The 20,687-nt window shown below is 46.5% G+C and overlaps 1 protein-coding gene across 4 annotated transcripts in view; it reads left to right on the top strand.

Moving 5' to 3' along the window:
- The window catches only part of EXOC2 (exocyst complex component 2), a 1,213,422-nt gene that overhangs the window by 898,222 nt on the left and 294,513 nt on the right, over positions 1 to 20,687 (top strand). For all 4 annotated transcript variants that reach the window (XM_069217791.1, XM_069217808.1, XM_069217816.1 and 1 more), the window contains one exon: positions 6,029 to 6,095. In XM_069217791.1, coding sequence (XP_069073892.1) covers positions 6,029 to 6,095 — 67 coding nt within the window. The remainder of the gene's footprint in view (positions 1 to 6,028; positions 6,096 to 20,687) is intronic.

Raw genomic sequence — 20,687 nt, 5'->3', positions numbered from 1 at the left:
ACGAATTAAGTCCTCTTCAGAACCTTCCTTTTCCATATTAATCTCAAACATAGCTCTAAAATATGTGTGTGTATATATATATATATATATATCTCCTATCACAGCCACAAAACAGTATCCTTTAAAAACTCTTTTCTATCAAGTTTGAGCAAGAATAGTCTAAAAATAACGTTTGTCGTAACGATGCATCAATGGTGATTCGTTACTATGGTAATGCCTGACAAACTGCAATCAGCTTTAGAAATAAGCTGAAATGCTTATAAATGAGGTCAACTCCCCTAAAAGAACAAAAGCCAACAACTTTCCTCAGAGGAGAATTGATGCGTTCGTGCGTCCTAGAAACAACTGTGCGTTCAAAAACAAACAGAAGCGCTGAACCGCAACTTGTTATCTTGTAAAAAAAAATAGACGCGCTGAAACGACAGCGCGTCTACTCAATTACCGAAAAGTTAAACACGATCGTTCGTATTGTCAAACAGCGCGTCCATAAACGCGCTCATTCGCGGTCATTGAACCAAGACGCACTAGCACAAAAAATAGACGCGCTGAGAAAACAGCGCGTCTAGTCGATAACACGGCAAACTGAAAGCGTTAAACTTTTATTGAACGCTGTTGTGAAATTGACCTCTAAAGAGGCAAAACGAAATCGAAAATCCATTCCAGCATTCTCATCCACATGTTGACACTCACTACAGATATAAGAATCAATTAAACATCACCTTCACATTAAAACCTGAAACATATAACAAAACAAATATCTAACACCGTACTACCCATAAATTGGGTAACAACAAAAAAACAATTATAACAAAACTATAATAAGCATATATATATTCAATGTGCATATACTTATCTGCTCAGAAGCAGCAAACAAAAGAGGAAGAAAAAGGAGGGCACACAGTTTATATGGATCTGAACATTCATTGTGATGTTGTTAAGGTTCTATTGGTTACTCTCAATGGTTTGCTGCTCAGAAGAAGTAAATAAAAGGTTAATGAATAATGCTAGCCTCCTGTCTTGACGTAAAATTATAGCTGGCCTGCCAAGTCGCTCCTAACCAGTAAAAAAACACTTAGGGCCTGATTCTAACTTTGGAGGACGGTGTTAAACCGTCCCAAAAGTGGCGGATATACCACCTACCGTATTACGAGTTCCATAGGATATAATGGACTCGTAATACGGTAGGTGGTATATCCGCCACTTTTGGGACGGTTTAACACCGTCCTCCAAAGTTAGAATCAGGCCCTTAGACATCCATCCATTCAGTGGAGGACAGCTTACATCCAACGCACAGGATCTGCAACTGTCAACAGATGGAATTCCTGGCCCTGGCCACAATCCTCGGATTCTGATTGACACCACATTCCCTTGATGTTTCTTCTATCAAAACATCACAAGACAGAACGGAATTCTCGTTGAAACCAGTGAAAGGAAGACAAGATGGAGCTAATAACGGTCGGATATCTGCCACGTGATAGTCCATGAATAGATACATTACACCTTTTGCTTAGAGTTAGTTGCTAATGTGATGAAGCACAGAATACATGTCTTGGAGAATACAGCAGCATCAAGCCCCACAGTAAATAACGTCAAGTGGGTTGTCTATTGGATGATCACCATACAAACCTTACCATCAAAATGGCATCTGTACATTATTTCCCCGATCATTGGAGTCAGTGAGAAAACCAAGCAATATTAAAGGTGAAATTGCTGGAGTTGCCTTCTAACAAGGACAGACATGTGCTACTTTAATACCCATTAAAAGGTTATTAAATGAGATGGGTGTGATGTAGAGTCAAAATATACTACAACGTGGTTATCACAGTTGCAGTTAAGATGTTAACGCCTAGTCTTGAATGTGAGCTTTTTCACAGAAAAACTTTGTTACTCAGAGTATAGAAGTATATGAACAAATACACAATAAGAACGTAATAAAGTAAATATACAGGTACTTCAGCGTAAAACTCTGTTCATGATCACTAAATGATTGTGAACTCCTGAAGAAAACAAAGATGTAGTTACTTTGAAAATTGTTAGGTGATTCAACTCATAAGTGCAATGTTTGCAGGCAACCTTCAGCCCTACTTACAAGTACGGATGTGTGTTTTTCTCGTAATTCACTTTTGCGCAATTAAGCAAACGTTTATGGAAAATTCCTCAAAATTATGAAAAGTGTGAATCTATCATCTCGTGCTATATTTTTGAACGACAGCGTTCTTTCATCAGTTTATATGCAAGGAAGAATATTGACCTAAATTGCTATGAACCACAGCTGCTCTCGTTACGGTGCTTGCCGTGTTCCCATGCTATAATAAGCAGTGTCATTACTTGATGTTCAGTAATGGCATAATTTCGGGAATTTAGCATAACAAAATACAATGGCCTAATTTAAATTTCGCCTCGACCTCATTAAAAGGACTTCTGGAAAGAGGAATTATTATATGAACCTGTTAAATGCAGATCTGGTAATTTGCATCTCCATTCTAAGTGTAGCTGCCAGCCGGTGGAATAGAAGTAAAAGTGCGTGTGTCAGGGACTCTTTGGCATCACCACAGCAAAAATGCTTTTAGGACTCAGCCTATCTTCACTCTTTATGCCACACTCTTGGCACATTGGATTTCCGTTCATGCGTATGGGCAAGCTTTACTCCCCAGAGTGAAGGCTGCCATAGTGGGACTTCCTCCCAGAATCAACCTTCCTGTACCGTGAACAGAGGAATGTTGTGATCTAGCAAGAGAGCCACAACTGCAGCCCGTAGATACATAGTCCAGTGTAATGCACATCCAACATTGCAGTAGCATGTATGGAAAACAATCTTCAGTTGCCTTGTGGATCCCCTAGCTCACCAGCAAGAATCATCTTGTGAAAACCTAGCCTATCCAGCAAAACCTGTGATTAGCATTAGATAATATTAAACCAAAGGAAAGTACAAGGCAGCCCTGCTTCTATGAACTATAGAGGATTTGTTATTGAGACGGATGAGAAAACAGGGCATTGTGAGTGAGAGGATTACTTAAGTCAGGAAGAGGAGGTTAGTGAGTCTTCACTGATATTTTAGGTGTAGTTGGGGCACGGGCCTGTTATATGGTACAGTTTCTAGGCTTACATCACCTAATGAGCACCAAGAGGAGGAAGAAAAGGTTGAGGCAGTGCAGTAACCATTTATGGTCTTATTGGTTTGTGTGCAAATTTAAATGAATGCTTCAATTCAAAACTACCTGTTTTGAGACAATGGATTTTTGCAGGATTCACCTCCACTTTTTGTCCTCACGTTTTTGACTATTAGGTACTGGTGTAATGAGATTGTAGTGCACTGGACCCGCTGGCTAAGCCTGTATATGTTTAATTGGCCTATACCCAATTGGCATGTAAAAAATACTTGCAGGTCCATAGTATATGGTACCTAGGGCCCGCAAGTTGTGTCCCTCATGGATTGCAGCACTGTTGTGCCACTACGAGTGTGACCAAGCAAAGCATGCCTCCCAGTCCACCATTACAAAACTGACAAAGCAGTTTTTAAACTGCTAACTCGACTTTGTCACTTAAACCAATGTCAATGCCCATATCTTCCTTTATTTATTTGTAGGTCACCCCTAAGGTTGGCCTACTGCAGGATGCATTATATTTAAAATATGAATGTCTTTTATTACCTTTTACGTGTTCTGACAGTATAAACCCCTCAGTGTTGTTTATGCTGTAGAAAGGATAGTAGCTCCATTGGCGACTCTGGAGTTGCACACTGATAACGCAGCACTGAGAACTTCCAAATGAGACTGTCAAATGTGGTACTTCAAGGTATCAAATGAATCGTTGCATTAAACTCAACTTGTTGGTTGTTGACTTTAATATAACTTTTGCACAAATGGCAACTTTGGAAAGTTGCCACTTTGTTGCCCAAACTTTTCAGTCACTGTTTACAGTTGTAGATAATTTGTTGTCATCTAGACAGCCTTCTGCTGTACTGGAGAGAGGTGTGAATGACTTTCAGAAGAGCACAGGATCTCCCAAGAGTAGAGGTGTGACCTCTTCTTGGCAGGATGGCTGCCCAAAAGGCAAGCTTTAAAGGAAAAGCTGTCTTTGAAAGGCAAATAGTGATCACACCAGGATTGGCTGGTCTTCTGCTTTAGCAGTCAAACTGGCATCTTAGGCAGAGATAGAGAAGCCGTTGTCAAACCAGTTTTTTCAATGGTGTTTAGTCCCAGGTAGCTACACCTCTGAGTTGGGCTAGAGAACTTGACATTCCAAGAGAAGGGTTCTGCCTTGTTGGGAGTGGGCAAAATAGTACATTCTATGCTAGCTAGGTGCCACCCTTTGCAGGAAGTTCTTGTCAGGCCGGAGGTGACCTGGTAGCCTATCAGCTAGTTAGTCACTACATCCCCTTAGGCTTGTAGTGCGCATAAAAGTGTCACCACTAACACCCAAACCTCAGATCATGTCTTGACTGGAGAGAGGAGCAAAGAAAGACTGCTCTGCTGTTACCTGCACCTGACAATGAGAGGCTGCAACAAAGGCTGGACTACAATCTGCTGCATCAAAGGCTTGCAATGAAAGGACTGTGCCTGCAGTGTCTGGCTTCAGGAAAAGTTAACTCTGAGCCCCTGATAGAGTAGGTGACGCCAAGAGTCAGTTGGCTGACTCTCTGTTACAGCCACAGGGCCATAAAAGCTGAAAAGCCTGCTCCTTTAGGTCCCAGCACCAGGAAGCTTGACCACTTCTGGGCACTGCAAGTTAAATGCAACTGCTAGTTTTGCTGTAACTGGAGACCAGTAGTCCAATGGCAACTGGTTTTGTGTTGGACTTCACCTAATCTTTGTGGGACATTGACCCCTGAGGCCAAAGTTTTCCTTCTGTATTCAGGGACCAAGGAGTGGCCACAAGAAGACACCCAACACTGGCTCATCATCCTCTGCTTCCTTGAGCATCTTCTGCATCCCTTGCATCAGGACCACCTCATTGACTCTAATGGCAGTTTACCCATAGAATATGAAACTAGACTGGAAACAGCTTAAATTTGTAGGTAACAGTTCAACTGGTTCTGGCTGGACCCAGAAACAGGCTCACTATCGGAATTGGACCCCACAAGAGTGCTAACTCTAAACCTCAAGTGGCATCATATTTAAATGATTTATTCCATTGAGTGAGAAGTTATTTATTGTTGCTTTAAATATTCTTTGAAACCCTCCTGTAGATTTTTGTCGGTGAGGTGTCCATTTAATAATAAAAATAGAACCTATATTTGAGTTGGTTTTGGATTCTTATTATGTTGTTTTTTTATTCAGATGTTTGTGTACTTCTAAATGCTTTACATGTGCTCCTTTTATAAAGCCTGACTGCTTGGAGCCACACTCCCCTGGATTTCACAAAAACTTTACAATCAAACCTTGACTGGTTTGTAGGAAGCTGGCTCTGTATATACTATACCAAAATGAGGTGTGGTGTGTACAGAGTCCAGGGGTTCCCCAGAGGCTTAACAGAGGCTAAAGTAGATAATACCTTTGGGTGTCTGGAATCTTTGTCAGATCTGGTCACAGTCATAGGATGTCCTGGATTCAGGCTGCAGGCATCGTTGTGTTGGCCAGGAAGGGTCAACCCAGGATGGACTCGAGGTCGGTATTGCATGGGGACTTAGGGACCCTCCCTGGCCACAGAGCCCTTGGTACCACTGATACCTTTTACAAGGGACTTAGCTGTGTGCGTGGGTTATGCCAATTGTGGAAACTGTGGTCCAGTTTTAGGGGAAAAAAAATACTGGTGCTGCGGCCTGGTTAGCAGGATCCCAGCACACACTCAGTCAAGTCAGCAGCAATGTCAGGCAAAGAGTGTGTGGCAGGGTAACCATGCCAAAAGGGGCACTTTCCTCAGATTCTGATCCAGATTTGTGTCTTTATTTACCAATGAGGTCGCACAACCACACCCTATAATACACCAGTTTCCTCACACCTGTTTGTTTTTTATAACACAGAAATATTTTGTTTTTATTGAAAACACCCATAAGACAAATTGGCACTGATTTTCTTATATTTTGTAGCCTTTCAGGGGATGTTTCTTCTCCTGACCTGTTTGGAAGTTTTCATGAGGATTTCAGCTTGACATCTGTAAGTGTATTTTCTTCTAAATATATTTATCACTAATCAGTTAGACGCTTAACAAACATAAATAAACTGTGTCAAAAAGTGTATTTTGAGTGTGCTGGCTAGGGTTTTGAGCAACAGTTCTTTTCACTGTGAGTCTTTCTTTGTATTGCAAAACAAATCTACAATACAGTAGTTGTAATCGGCATTAGCACACATTGGGGGTCATTCTAACCCTGGCGGTCCAAGACCGCCAGGGCTAAAATGACGGGGGCACCGCCAACAGGCTGGCGGTGCCCCGCTGGGCATTCTGACCGCAGCGGTTCGGCCGCGGTCAGAAGTGGAAAACCGGCGGTCTCCCGCCGGTTTTCCGCTGCCCAAATGAATTCTGACACCCCATACCGCCATCCTGTTCCTGGCGGTTCTCCCGCCAGGAACAGGATGGCGGTATGGGGTGTCGCGGGGCCCCTGGGGGCCCCTGCAGTGCCCATGCCAATGGCATGGGCACTGCAGGGGCCCCCGTAAGAGGGCCCCAAAAAGAATTTCAGTGTCTGCTTTGCAGATACTGAAATTCGCGACGGGTGTAACTGCACCCGTCGCACCTTCCCACTCCGCCGGCTCAATTCTGAGCCGGCGTCCTCGTGGGAAGGGTGTTTTGCACTGGGCTGGCAGGCGGCCTTTTGGCGGTCGCCCGCCAGCCCAGTGCAAAACCCAAAATACCCTCAGCGGTCTTTCGACCGCGGAGCGGTATTTTGGAGGGGGAAGTCTGGCGGGCGGCCTCCGCCGCCCGCCAGACTTAGAAGCACCCCCATTGTGTCTTTCTCCTCAGGTAAAAAGCACCACCTGCCGATAATTTTTTTTTGTATTAACTCTGCTTATTGTAAGTTTCAGCAAAGTACACATATGCCCACCTACAACCGTTGGCCAGTGGGGTGCAATGAAAAAGCAGTTGTAAGTTCAAGGCAAAAAAAATTAATAAAAAAAAACAGTAGCCTCTCAGCTTTTCCTCCCTCCTCCCTACTCTCTTCCCTGGGTACTTATAATGTGTGAAGTTCCAGGGAACAAACTCTAGGTAGCATGCGTATCTTATGCGTTGCTAATAGGCATTGCTAGATCCCGCGGGGGTGTCTCTGTGAGACCGAGTAATCGCAGATATTTGGGACAGGTCATTTCTCTGAACTCTTCGGATAACAAAGTAATATATGGTCTCCATAGTTCTCTGTAGAAGTCACCTTGTGCTGTCAACACCAGGGTGAGCTTCTACATTCCTAGGACATGCCATAAACAGTGGAGCCAGGATAGGTGCATTGGGATTTTGTAAGTACCCTAGTGTGCGAGAACTGTCTGCTGTGCAGCCCGACACAGTACCGATTTGGCGGCCCTTGCAAGACTTGAGTGTGAAAGTGAATGTGTTGGGGAGACCTAGAACCATATAGGGTGGGAATCGGGGTAGGTCTATTCATCTGTGATGGTCAATACAGTATCTCAGAAATGCAGCAATTTAGGGCAATCCCAAAGTATGTGGAGTAAGGTCCCCGGCAAACCACAGTGTCGCCAACAACTCTGGGGCTTGAGGTGCTAGTATGTAGTAGTGGCTGTCTTGATGCTGGTAGTATTACAGGACATGTGATAGGCCCGGAAATATACCTCACTCCATACCTTCGGAGAAACTGTCTGCCGAGTTCTAGTTCACAGTGCTTTTGACTGGGGACTTTGCCTAGAGGGGGAACCTGTAAAAGTAAGCTATACAATTCTGTGATCAATTGTTTGTCATTAGTTTTCTTAAATAGCCATTTCTCACACGTCATCAGGAGTCAGCCCTCTCCTCTACGGGTAGAATGGTGTGTGAGCCAATGTCTAACCGGCATGTAGCGTAGACCTTCTGTCTCTGGGAGAGAGTACATTCTTCTCAACTGGTCAAAGGGGATAGGGCCATCCTCGTCAAATAAGTGACTGATAGATCAGCAAGCTGCTTCCCTCTAGGAGCGGACGGCTTGGTCAAGTCCTGGGGTAAAGTCTGAGTTTCCTAGAATTGGTGTTAATGTTGAAGGGAACATTGTCCAACTTTTTCACATGGCTACAGATTCCCACACTTTCAGCATTGATTGTGTGACTGGGAAAGAATATAGACCCAGTGCTCATGCTAGTAAAGAGTTTGGTGGCATTAAGAATGGAGATGGGGCGATAGGACCTGTATTGCTTCTTGTCTTTCCCAGGTTTTGGAATAACAATGACAGAGCCCTTACATCGAAGTCGGCATGGCAGCCGGGCCCGTAAAGGAGTTGAACAGTCTTGTTAGAATCTGGGCCAGGATCGTGCAAAAGGTTTTGAAAAATGAGGCCAGGAACCCTTCTGGACCCAGAGACTTGTGGGGCTTCTGCCTTGCAGTGACCGCTACGTTAAGCGAATGTTTGAGGCACAACAGAGTATTCCGCTCTATGTCCAGTCCCACCAGCTGTTTCCTAGCAGCTTCTTCCAGGTGCCACCACCTCTGGAGTGCCAGTGCGATGGTGAATACGTTCCAGTTCTCTCACCTGGCCCTGTAGTTTCTCTCATTAGTCCCTGCATGCCTTATCTGCTGACAATATACCAATGAATTCTCCCCTAATCACCTCTTTCATGGTGTCTCATAGTAATGAAATGGGAGTATCTGTAGTATCATTGTTGTCTAGAAAGTTATGTAGGGCTGACTTCAGCTGCTGGATCACTTCGGGTTTAAGCAGGAGCGTTGTGCGCAAGCGCCATGGTTAGTAAGTGCGTCGTGTCAGGTGGAGTGCTATATCTTCTAGTACAGCTAGCTGGTCTGAGAGTGATCGTGAGTTGATGTCATGCGATATAATTAGATCTTGTACCTCTTTGGTCCCTATAAAGTGATCAGAACATGCATACGTTTTGTGGGCGTGGGATTAAAATGTATAGTCGCAGGAGTTAGGTTGACAGTCCCTCCACAAATCCCTGCCTACGCTCAGTGGTTAGTTCTCCTAAGTCTCCCTGTCTGTGGGATGATCAATCTAAGGTGTCACCCCCCCAGCCATACTAATCTATTTTGTGCGGTCAGGACCTCTGCTACAGATCCACGGAGGACGGGTTCCTGGCTGTCGTTGGAGGAATATATAGTACCTAGCACAAAGGTATGGTCTCATATTCGATAAGCTAATAGATGTCCCTTGATTTCCACTACTTTAGCTCCAATTTTCTCTTGGAACGCTCAAGATACCAGATACTTTTCCTGGCTCTCTGATTGCTAGGACTGGGTGGCGCAGCACCCGAGGAACATTTCTCAATCCCCAGCAGCTCCCAGGTGAAGTGTCCCATCACATCTTAATATGATCAGAAATGGGTGTCCCCATGAGTAGGAGACACCTCACTCCCAGAAGAAGGTCACAGGGCGAAAGTCTTTGTTTCTACAATGCCACTACAGACAGATTTTGATATAGTGTCAGATTGTGTCCTCTGAACTTTAGGGGGTGCTGTTTCCTTGCCTTATGTAGGATTTGTTCCTTCAGGGGGAAGTCATGGACTCTCACCAGGACGTCAGCTGGGGTGAGCAGTGCCAGATCAGGGGAGGCCAACTCTGTGCCTGGTCAAGCTGAATTGTCGTGGTAGATGGGGATTCCAGGATCTAGATAAAGAGAGCCTGCAAGTAGGACTCCACGTCTTTCTCCTCTGCCTCGTTCGGGGACCCTCATTATACAGATGTTTCATCTGGATCTGTTCTCCAAGTACTTTGCTTGGGCCTGCAAGTCAATTGAGGCAGAGGACTTCTTGTTGCAGTTGCTCAGTTTCTTTATAGCGGGATATCTCTTTTGGTCTTCTAGCGTCAACACTCTGTCTCCCAGTTCAGCTACATCTTTATGCACAGCTTTCAGGTCTTTGGAGTGATCTCGTGACTGTTTGGAGGTCATCTTGCAAAGAGTGCCTCTAGAAAGGAATGAGTAACGGGACTCTTGAAGTCCTCACCCTCTAGGGGCCTATCCTGACTGGCGGGGGAGAGGTTCTTCCCTCCCTGGCCACCTGAAGATTTCAACAGCATATCCGTAAAGGTGTACTCCTTTTTATTCTTTGCCACCGACATGTTGAAGCTCCGCTGAGACGTCTCAAGTACGTCCGGTTGGACGAGACGAGGATCAGAGCGGCAGCGCATTCTTCTTTACCGATTGACGAGATGGGTATTTAATCAGTGGTCCACTCGTCGATATTGTCTACCCGCGGATTTATAGTAGCTGGTCGGTCTGTGCCTCGTTCCTGTGTTCCAGCCCTAGGTGATTCTCTGGATGTCGCTGCCTTGAGAACCCTTCTCCTTCTCCCTTCCCCCATGCCCAGTGAATCCCTGATGTGCCTTTTGGTGTGCTGCCTTTTGTCACTTGGTGTGTGCCTCAGGTGATGTTGCTCCCTCTTCCCCCATAAGCAGTTATACCCTAAGGCGTGTTGTCCTGTGTGGAGCCTCGAGGTCTGTCTGGCTCATGCAGTCCCAGCCGCAGGTTGGGGGAACAGGAGAAATCACCGGGATCCAACAATGCTGCAGGAGGGGGCTGACCGAGGCCGCTTTGGAGAGGCCACACCGCCCACATACCCCTTCCCGCAGAACTACAACAATTGGCAAGGGCACAGTCCTTCCGAGGTACAGGAGGGCCCTGCTCCTGCGTCCAGCCTCCCTCGTCCTCACCAAGCACTTCACTCCGCCTGATCTTCAACCTCCTGAGAACCCAGCGTCCGCTTCTCCTAGGTGCCTGGAATATAACGGTCGGCAGCAGGGAAGAGGCAGAGGACACAACTTACACCCTCGCCAAGAATTTCAACCAACATCGATGGGGTGGCTAAATGCTTGTGGAGCTTCACAAAGATGAACTTAAAAGAAGCATAAATAGCACAATGCTTCACTACCCTCAAAATGGGGCCACAGACTAAAACGAAGAGTGTGGAACACTAGTGGCAACATACTTTTGCAATGCCCACCTTAGAAAGTACAGTCCAAGCTGGGGCATGCGGAAACAGACGACTATCAGTAATGTGTGAATAAACCCCATGTTGAGAGTTGCACATCGCACCAATATGTTTTGCGTGTTGTGGAAATATTTCACTGAGACAATATGTGCCATAAACCTCTCATTAAAAAAAAAAAAAAAAGGAATGCCACAGAACACAAATATTTAGTACATTTACTTTTTAATAAGTTGATCTGAATTTGGGTCCAGAGTAATAACAGTAGCAAAGCAATGACAATAGCAGACAGATACAACAGCACTGAAATTCTTCTCAGCAGAGAGATCAGTCATATGGGTAATTCAGCAGGGCAAGGAGGGAGGTTGATGGGCTGAGGCTTGAAAAGAAAAAGTACATTGTCCTGCGAACAAGATCTTATATGTTGCTACTCTTAATTAGTGCACCGCCAATCGCCTTCTGTAAAGGAAGTATCTGCACACATTCTTCATTTATCTGATCTGAAGCCTTGCAGCCACCTCTTTTATTGTGCTCTTTCAGATCCTTTACTATTTTGCATATTTGGATTAATAGCTGTTTGATGGCTAACTTATGCCAGGATCAACCGCCTTGCTCCTTACCCATCCAGCAGCCACATGGCTACATAATCCTCTGTATCCCTTTTGACCTGCTGCCCACAGAATAGAAGCATTCAAATCGACAGGACCACAAAACAGCCTGCCACCTAGTTGCTAATCCTGACTCACACAACTCTGACATTTCTACAAAGTAAATCAGCACCTGTGCTAACATCTCCTAGGTTTGAATTGAAGTACTATAGCAGCCATCTTCCGTTGCTTCCAGAGCTTGCAGTCTAGTTCACCCCTGGATTTATGACCATCTTATGCTGAGATCATCTTAAACTGTGCCCCAACCACACCCATAACTGAGTGGTACATTGTAATGCATATGCAATATTGTGCTGTCTAGCTGATTTAGGCCTTCAACAACCGATTACCCCAATACCAGAGGTTCAGAATTAACTACAACGTACCATTTAACTCCCACACAATACTGCTCTCAACATGTGGTTGCAGTGGTCCTTTGAAGCATGACGCCCTTGGACTTCCTGTACGCTTGAGTAAATGCTTCCAGTTCTACTCCCTGTGTAGTGCTATTCATGATCATTGAATACTTGTGGTCTTGCCCCTTTATATTTTCCTGTGTGCTACAATACATGAAAAACCAGTATTTGGTGCCATTGCTCCCCTTTGTGTATTGGGCCATGAAATATCTTGCTATATAAGTCGGTCTAAAGCCTTTAGTCTTGTCTTTCTATCTGGCCTGTCCCGTTTTTTGCACAGACTTGAAAAAGTAAAAAAAAAAGGAGAAAAAAAACTATACACACACACACACACACACACCCTCCCCCCCTCCCTCTAAATTTACTTACCTCTATCCATGGCAGGACCTCCATCCAATATCCCCTGCTCTTCTCCCCACCTTGTCTCCCCTCTGCCGGAGCACGTAGCCAAACTCCCCCCTGAGCTTCCCGAAAGAAACAGAATAAATTGCTTATTTTTTTCAGTCTTCTGAAAAGCTCATGTAAGGAGAGTTTGCCTTCGAATTCTCCTTACAATTGTAATTACCTGACCTTTGTCCCAAAAACTGGGACATTTATTTAAAAAGGAAGATATGTGTCGGGACACCTGGTCAGTCCACTGAAAACCAGGAGTGTCTGGGGAAAACCAGGACGCATGCTCACCACACCCCCTAGGGTAGGTCTCAAACAGCCCATGGTGCAGGATATTTAAAAAGTTGGACATGTACTTATAACTTTTACATGTCCTGGTAGTGAAAAATCTCCTACTACTCCAAGGCCTGACTTTCCCACAGGATAACATTGAGTTAACTCAAGACATTTAATAAGTAATGACTTTCAGTTGGGAACACGTAGTAATATTGTTGTGTTTGGTGCCTAAACAATAGTAATTTAGAACCAAACCTCTTTAATAGTAGTCAGATTATAAAATGCAAATGCCATTTTAGAAAGTTATTACTTTCTTCTCCCAACCATTTGGTGCCTGCAGCCTTTATTCTGGTACCCATCACTGGGTATAGATGGCTGTTGGTCTTTGTGTATTGCTCCCAAACAGTAAGACAAATGAGGAATAGATGTTGACAGGATGGGCCATCTCTGACATGATTGGAGGGCAAGAGTGTGGGGGGGGGGGCTTCTGTCATCTACAATGCTTGCCATCACAAAGTATCTGCCTGAGAATACTCACACAAAGGGTTTGACAGTAGTCTTTTGTGCCCCAAGACAAGCTGGTTCCAGGGCACGGATACAGGAAATTCCAAACACCTCTGCAGGTGGAAACCTCCAGACTCTTCTACTTCAGTGCTGGCACCAAGTATAAATATTGGACCTTCTGACCCAACTCTCCAGTGCACCTCTAGATCTGTGGAAGGCTCAGAAGGACTGCTCTGCTGCTTGGTTCCAAGAATGGCTGCTGCTCTGCTGACCTGCTGGCTGAGTGAAAAGGACTTGACCTGCATCTTGTACCCAGGCTCACCAGAGTGACTCCAATGGCTAGTTTTCTGGCCTCCTAATCAGAGCCTCAGGGACAGAAAAGGCTCCAACCTGTCAACCTTGAGTCTTCCCCCGTCCCCCCCAAGTGGTGGCACCCCAGTCCTGGAACATTGGAAGTGGGCCTGAGGGTTCTCTGCCAGCCCAGCTGTGGTCGACGCAGAATTGATGCAAAGCAGCACATCACTTTGCAGCTCTGGATCAAAACCACAGCTTTGTGATGCATCCCTGATGCAAGACCTCACCTCACAGCCTCACAACTCCTCAGAACTGCCGCTGTGCAACACACCCTTAACGCAGGACCTGGCATTGCAGCCCCACAGCTCCCCAGAATCACCACTGTGTGATGCATCTGTAGGAAAGTCACTCTTTTTTGCATGGTTGCCCCACTTTTTGACTGTTGTCAATATGCCTTGACTGTTTTCACTGGGATCCGGCTAACCAGCAACCCAGTGATTGTGCTGTCTCTCCCTCTAAATTTGGTTGCTTAGGGATTTGCACACCCCACAATTGGCATACTGGTGCCCCCAGAGAAGTCCCTAGTATATGGTACTTAGGTAACCAGGGCATTGGGGTACCAGGGGTTCCTCATGGGCTGCAACATGTATTGTGCCACCCATGGGAGCCCAGGCAGAATATGTCTGCAGGCCTGCCTTTGCAGCCTGCATGAAAAGGTGCTGAAAAGGTGCATGTACCCTTTCACCACAAGTCACTGCACCAGGTCACTGTAAGTCACCCCTATGGTAGGCCCTCCTAGCCCAGAGGGCAGGGTGCAGGTGCCTATGTGTGAGGGCACCCCTGCAAGAGCAGAGGTGCCCCTACGAATTCCATCTCCATTACACCAGACTTCGTAAATGCGGGGAAGCCATTTTACATGAGTACTGGACCTGTGGCCAGCGACATAATGGTAACGCTGAACCTGGGCATGTTTGATATCAAACATGTCTGAATCATACCCCAATACTGTTGCCAGTTTGGTTGTATGATTCCATGCACTCTGAGGGCTCCTTGGAGGACCCCCAGCATTGCTCCTACCAGTCTTCTGGGGTTTTCCAGGCAGCCTGTGCTGCTGCCACCCCTCAGACAGGTTTCTGCCCTCCTGCTGCTTGGCCAGCTCAGGCAGGGGAAGGCAGAACAATGGATTTTCTGTGGGAGAGGGAGGTAACAACCTCTCCTTGGAAATAGGTGTTACATGGCTTGGGAGGGGTAATCTCCACAAGCCACTGGTATGCTTTGAAGGGCACATTTTGTGCCATCCTTGCATAAACCGACTTGCACCAGCCCAGGGACCACTGGTCCCTGCTCTGGCGCGAAACTGGGCAAAGGAAAGAGGAGCGACCGCTCCCCTGTCCATCACCACCCCAGGGGTGGTGCCCAGAGGTCCTCCAGGTGGCCACTTGATTCTTGAATCCAAGGTGGGAAGAGGCCCTTTGGAGCATCTGAGTGGCCAGGTCAGGTAGATGACTTCACAGCCTACTCCTGATAGATCGTCACCTTGCTAGGTGACCAATCCCTTTTCCTGGGCTATTTAGGGTCTCCCTCATGGGTGGGTCCTCAGATTCGACATGCAAAATTCCAGCAGGACTCCTCTGCATAGTTTGCTTCATCTTCTGGCCTCTGGGACTGCAACTGGACCCTCCAGGAACCGACAATCTGCAACTACAGCGACAACTCCACTCTGCAACATTGCTTCTCCAGATCCTTCCAGCAACTGCAACATTTCCAAGTAGTCACTCCCCTGCATCTGTAGGCAACAACTGCAACACCGACTGGCTGCGTGGATCGGCTCTCTTCCAGAACTGCCTTGATCCTGCATCACAGGTGGTGGTCTGGAGTGGTCCCCTTGGTTCTCTCTACCAGCTGTCCAACTTGAGAGATAAGCCCTTGCCACTCCTTGCAGGACAGTACCTCTGTACACCGTTACTATTGCAGCTACCAAGGCTTGTTTGCCACTACTCCAAGGGATCTTTAGGCTCCGTGTAGCACTGGTCCCCAGCACTCCTTCCTGTAAAGCACAGTCTCCTACTTGCTGCTCCAGCGACGTGGTACTCCTCTTTGTGTGCTGATTGGGCCTCACTGCGACTGCTGTGCCTCCTGCCAGTGGGTTACCTGTGGGAGCTGCCTCCTCTTCCTGTGACTCTCCTGACTGCTGAGGGTCACCCCAGACTCCCTTCTTGGGTCGAGTCCCCTGGGCCGTGCTGGCCCTCTTCAGCCTTGCAAAACTTCTTCTCTGTCTCTTGCATTTGCCAAGGCTTGTTGGTGATTTTCCAGCAACACTGACTGACTGCATCTTGACCGCCGACTTGGGACACCACTTGCATCACTCCTGGGACTCCTCTTCATCTCCTGTGCTGCACTGCTGGCGTTCTTCATCTACCATCAACCTGGTCCTGCATCCACAGAAGGCTAGGTAGTGGTGTCTACCACAACCGGACACTCCAGCACAACTGGACTTGTTCCCCTTCCTTTCCAGGTCCTCTTCTGTCAGGATCACCTTTGGGTTCTTCCAGTTTTGGTTAGGTTTTGCATAATCCTTTTCCAAATTCCACCTGTTGGTTTTGGGGAAAACTAAGTACTTACCTCTCCTCTCCTGGTCGCTGGGGGTCTCTCTGGTACTCACCTCTTGGGGTTCCTAGTTCCTCCAGCTCCCTTCTACTGATTCCACTTCCTTCGGTGGGGGGACTGCCTTTCACATTTCACTTTTTTATTATATGCTTTGGCCCTCGCTAGGGCCCTCAGTGTTTATATATTTGCCAATGCTTATTGCTTTCTATGCTCTTTACTGATTGCTAATGTGTATATAACAGTGTGTTTACTTACCTCCAGTCGGGGAATTGCCTATTCAGTATTCTAGTATGAGTATTACTATAACAAAGTACCTTTATTTTTGTAACACTGTGTGGTTCTTTCATGTGAGATAGTGCTGTGTGACTATAGTGGTATTGCACAATCTGTGCGTGCCTCCTAGATAGGTCTTGGCTGCTCATCCACAGCTACCTCTAGAGAGCCCTGGCTTCCTAGACACTACCTACACTTCACTAATAGGGGATACCGGGACCTGGTATAAGGTGATAACATGGTGCTCACCACACACCAGGCCAGTTTCCTACAGCATCCTCGATGCAGGACCTCACATCGCGGGATCTCACAAAGCCTTGCAACCTGTACTTAAGGTACGTTGTTCAGCAGGTCTAACGTTGTCTCTGTAACTAGTTCACGCTCCATCGCAGTTGGCCTAAACTTGTGACTTTGTTTTAGCAGGACTGGGGCAGACGACCACAGTTGACGCTTAGGGCTTTTAGGCACTATTTTCACTTAAATCTTTTAAATCACATATCTCATATTCTATCTTTTGTATTTTTGGCATTTTGGTCTCAAATAATTTATCAAATAGAGTCTTCTACCTGCAGATTAAATATCTTCGAATAATCCCTAGGCATCAGACTGGATCTGTAAGATTTTTGAGTTGTACCCTTGTGTGTCAGTAGGTGGTGGTGTTCAGGAACCGTTGGTGCTGCCGGCATCACCCACGCCAGAAGTGTAGTGCGCAGTACTTATGCTGGTGCCACCCCAGCATCCTGATGTTAGTTCTTTCCTTTTCTCGTCCGATAGCACTGATCCTGTCTGAGTTACCCTCTGTGGCACCGCGAGGACCTGCAGCACCCCACTTGATGACAAAATCACCTTTTTCTCTATCATGAGTGGATATTGTGTTTCCACGCCTTTGTGGTTTTCATGCATAAAAGTTCTGACGAATGATCAACTTATCCAGGCATGTTGTTTGTGTATGCATGGCCCAATGAATTCATGAATACAACTATGTATGAAGCTTGACTTTACCTATGTCTCTTTATTTAGCTTCGACAAGTATACACATGCTGTAGGGACAAGTTTGTGTCATGGTGTGCTTCCCACAACATTGACTCCCTTTCTGCACCTTTATTAAAGGTTCTGTTGTTTGCTTTGTCGTCGGCCCAGCAGGGCTCTGCTCTGGGCACAGTTAAAGTTTATCTCTCTACCATCTCTGCATTTTTGCGGTTGCCAGACAGACCTTCTCTCTTTGAGTCACCTGTTGTGTCTGGGTTCTTAAAAGCCTGCAGCACATGTTTCCCTCTACGCCATTCATAATGCCTCAGTGGGTCCTCAACTTAGTCCTCATCTTTTTCATATGTGCATTATTTGAACCTCTACACATTTTCCCTCTTAGGCTCTTGGCAATAAAAACTGCATTCTTAGTATCCAAAACATCTGATAGAGACTTCTAGCTGCACATTCCTTACCTTTGAATTATCCCCTGGCATCAGACTGGATCTGGAAGTCTTTTGTGAGCAGTACCCCCTGCACACCGTTAGGTGGCATTGATTGGTTCATCACCTGACAGCAGTAGCATCCACATTGGAAGTGACATTGTGGTTCCTTGATAGGCCCCACATAGGTGCTCCGAAGTCAATTCTTTTCTTTCGGCGCCAGCCAGCACTGACCCTCATTTGCTCTCGGGCTGTTCTTTTTCGACTTTATATCAAGTTCTTTCTTTAGATCACTCCTTGTGTGTCAAGGGATGTTGTCTAGGAAAACAGGTTTCAAGCCCTGCAGTTCGTATCATCACATGTCTGTGACGGATCCGCATGTCGTGTTTGTGGTGTCTGAAGCGTGACGTGACCCAAAGTTGTGTTCTGAGTACCGGGCCATGCATATGGAGGCTTTGAGGGAGCAACACCCAAAGCTGATGGCAGCCTACCAGGAGATAGTGCATAGGTCGAGGTCTTGGTCTAGAGGAAGGTCCCGGCACAGGTTGCGGAGTCTGAAGTCATTGTCATCCCACTCAAAGTCCTTGGAGCAATCAGGTATATCAAAGCACAAGAAAAAAAAAAGTAAGAAGTTGAAGCGCCCTTCAACTTCTCATCTGTCGGAAAACGTATTGACAGAGCATTGTCATTCTAGGCCTCATTCTTCAGAGCCTGCACCTGGGCTGACTCTGTGCCGCCCTGAGTTTCCGTTAGCTAGAGCAACCCCCGCCCAGTTAAACATTTTATGAGGCCATGCGTCTCATTTTTGGGCAGTCCAACTCTGCTGGTGCGCCTTCCGACCCCGTGAGTTCAGAAAGGGCCCCATTGGGTTCTGCGCTGGCGGCCTCGACTTTCACGCTGATGACCTCTCAGGGATCCAGTGCTGGATCCAGACCAGCACCAGTCACACCACTTTGACACTCCCGACGTCACCAGCACTTACTGGCGGGCCATACCCGTTTTTATCCTGACTCCAACACAGAGCCAGATGGGCATTGTCTGATGCCGAATCTGACACTAGCAGGAGCTTTCCCACCTCTTTTGGACTCTGACCCCTATTCTCTTGGTTTAGGCTTCGGGGAAGACTGGGAGAGGTTACTTGACCCTTTAGAATACCAGCCATTCAATGTGGAAATGGACTGGGGTGGAGATTCGGGTGAAGCCAGTGGACCAAGCACATCTTCAGATAATGGTATGCTTTCACCCCCTACCGGGGCTTCAGAGGAAAGAGCTTCTTATACTTTGGTAGTTAGTAGGGCGGCTGAGGTCCTGGACCATCAGCTAACCTCACTGGCTGTCAAGTCTAATCTCGTGACAGAGATGCTGCTACCAAAAACTTTAGCCTAAGAACTGCAGCTTCCGTTCAGTGATGCCTTCACTGACGTCCTTCTGGGTACCTGGCGCAAATGCTGCCACAGGTCCCAGAGGAGGTCTGAGCTGTACTCTTTCAGGCTGTTGCCGACTAGAGATATGGGAGGCAAAGTTCACAATTTGTTGCGGACCGGGCATGCCTGACTTGCTAGGTGTGACAGTGGCCCTGAGGCACCATGCCTGGCTGAGGACATCCGGGTTTTCGGGGGTTGTCCAAGTTTCTTTGATAGACATGCCCTTTGATATCCACAGACCGGGGATGGGCGACTTTGACTGACATAAACAACTTCACAGCAAGTGACTGTAAGTTTTGCTCCTATTTGGATTTTTGTTTTTTGGAGAAGTTTTTCTATGGTCCTGATGAAGCGTCGAGGGATCCATATGGACCACTAGACGCGAAACATGTAGACCCCCTTTTTTTGAGAAGCCACTTTGGGGTTTTTCCTCAGTTATATTTCGTGTGCGAGTAGATGAGCATTATAACTCAGACTTACTCCCCTCTTGTTTTTAACTTTGGTCTCCATCACAAGAGTATTGATTAAAATCATGATTTGTGAATGTAGATGGATAACCAATTTTACTTCTGTTTTCTCTCCTATATCACTTGGGTAATCACAGATACTCTTGCTTATCTCTATCAGTAGAGCACATACGGTTAAGAGCCCCCTCAGTGGAGCCCGTTAGGCATTGCAGCACCGGCCTAACGAGGAGCTTTCCCAATGATGAAATCTTACATCCAATGTGATGCTTGAGGGTCCTCGCTCCTGTAGAGAATAGTCTCATTTATCTTGGAACAGTGCACCCTTCTTTTTCTTACTTTGATACACATGTCTCTTTGAAGACAAGACAGATTCGGCGCTTCGAGGATTCTCTTGCTAAAGCCCCATCCTTGGGCCTCCTAGCTGCCCCTTATCTCCCCCCCCCCCCCCCAATCTACAAGATAAGGTATTAACAGTAGTAAGTAACTTACCCATCAGCCAGGAGTGTCAGCAAATTTCAGGGACTCTCTGCACACCATTGGTATGCCAACTTCTATCCAGACAAGTAGGTTCTCAAGACACTTGCTTCCTTCCTTCCGAAGGTTGTGAGTACCTTCCATGTAGGGCAGAGCATCACCCTGCCTGCCATTCTTTGCTCCACCTCTTCCCTCCAAAGAGGAGGGGGGACTCCACCATTTGGACTCAAAAAGAGCTTTGTTATTCTACCTTGACCTCACAAAAGAGTTCTGGTTGGACGATCACCTCTTTGTGGGCTATGTCAGAGCCAAACAAGGGAAAGCAGTGCAGCAAAGGACCGTGTTGTGATGGAGCTTTCTATGGATTAAGATCAAGATGCATTGGCCAAGAACCAGCCCCAGAGGGCTTGCAGGTTTACTCCACCAGAGCTAAGGCTGTGACAACTGCGTTCGTGTGGGGTGTCCCGGTCCTGGACATCTATCAGGCAGCAGTT

The sequence above is a fragment of the Pleurodeles waltl genome, chromosome 2_1 (genome assembly GCF_031143425.1).
Source record: "Pleurodeles waltl isolate 20211129_DDA chromosome 2_1, aPleWal1.hap1.20221129, whole genome shotgun sequence".
NCBI lineage: Eukaryota > Metazoa > Chordata > Amphibia > Caudata > Salamandridae > Pleurodeles > Pleurodeles waltl.
This window is presented reverse-complemented; position numbering and strand designations above follow the sequence as displayed.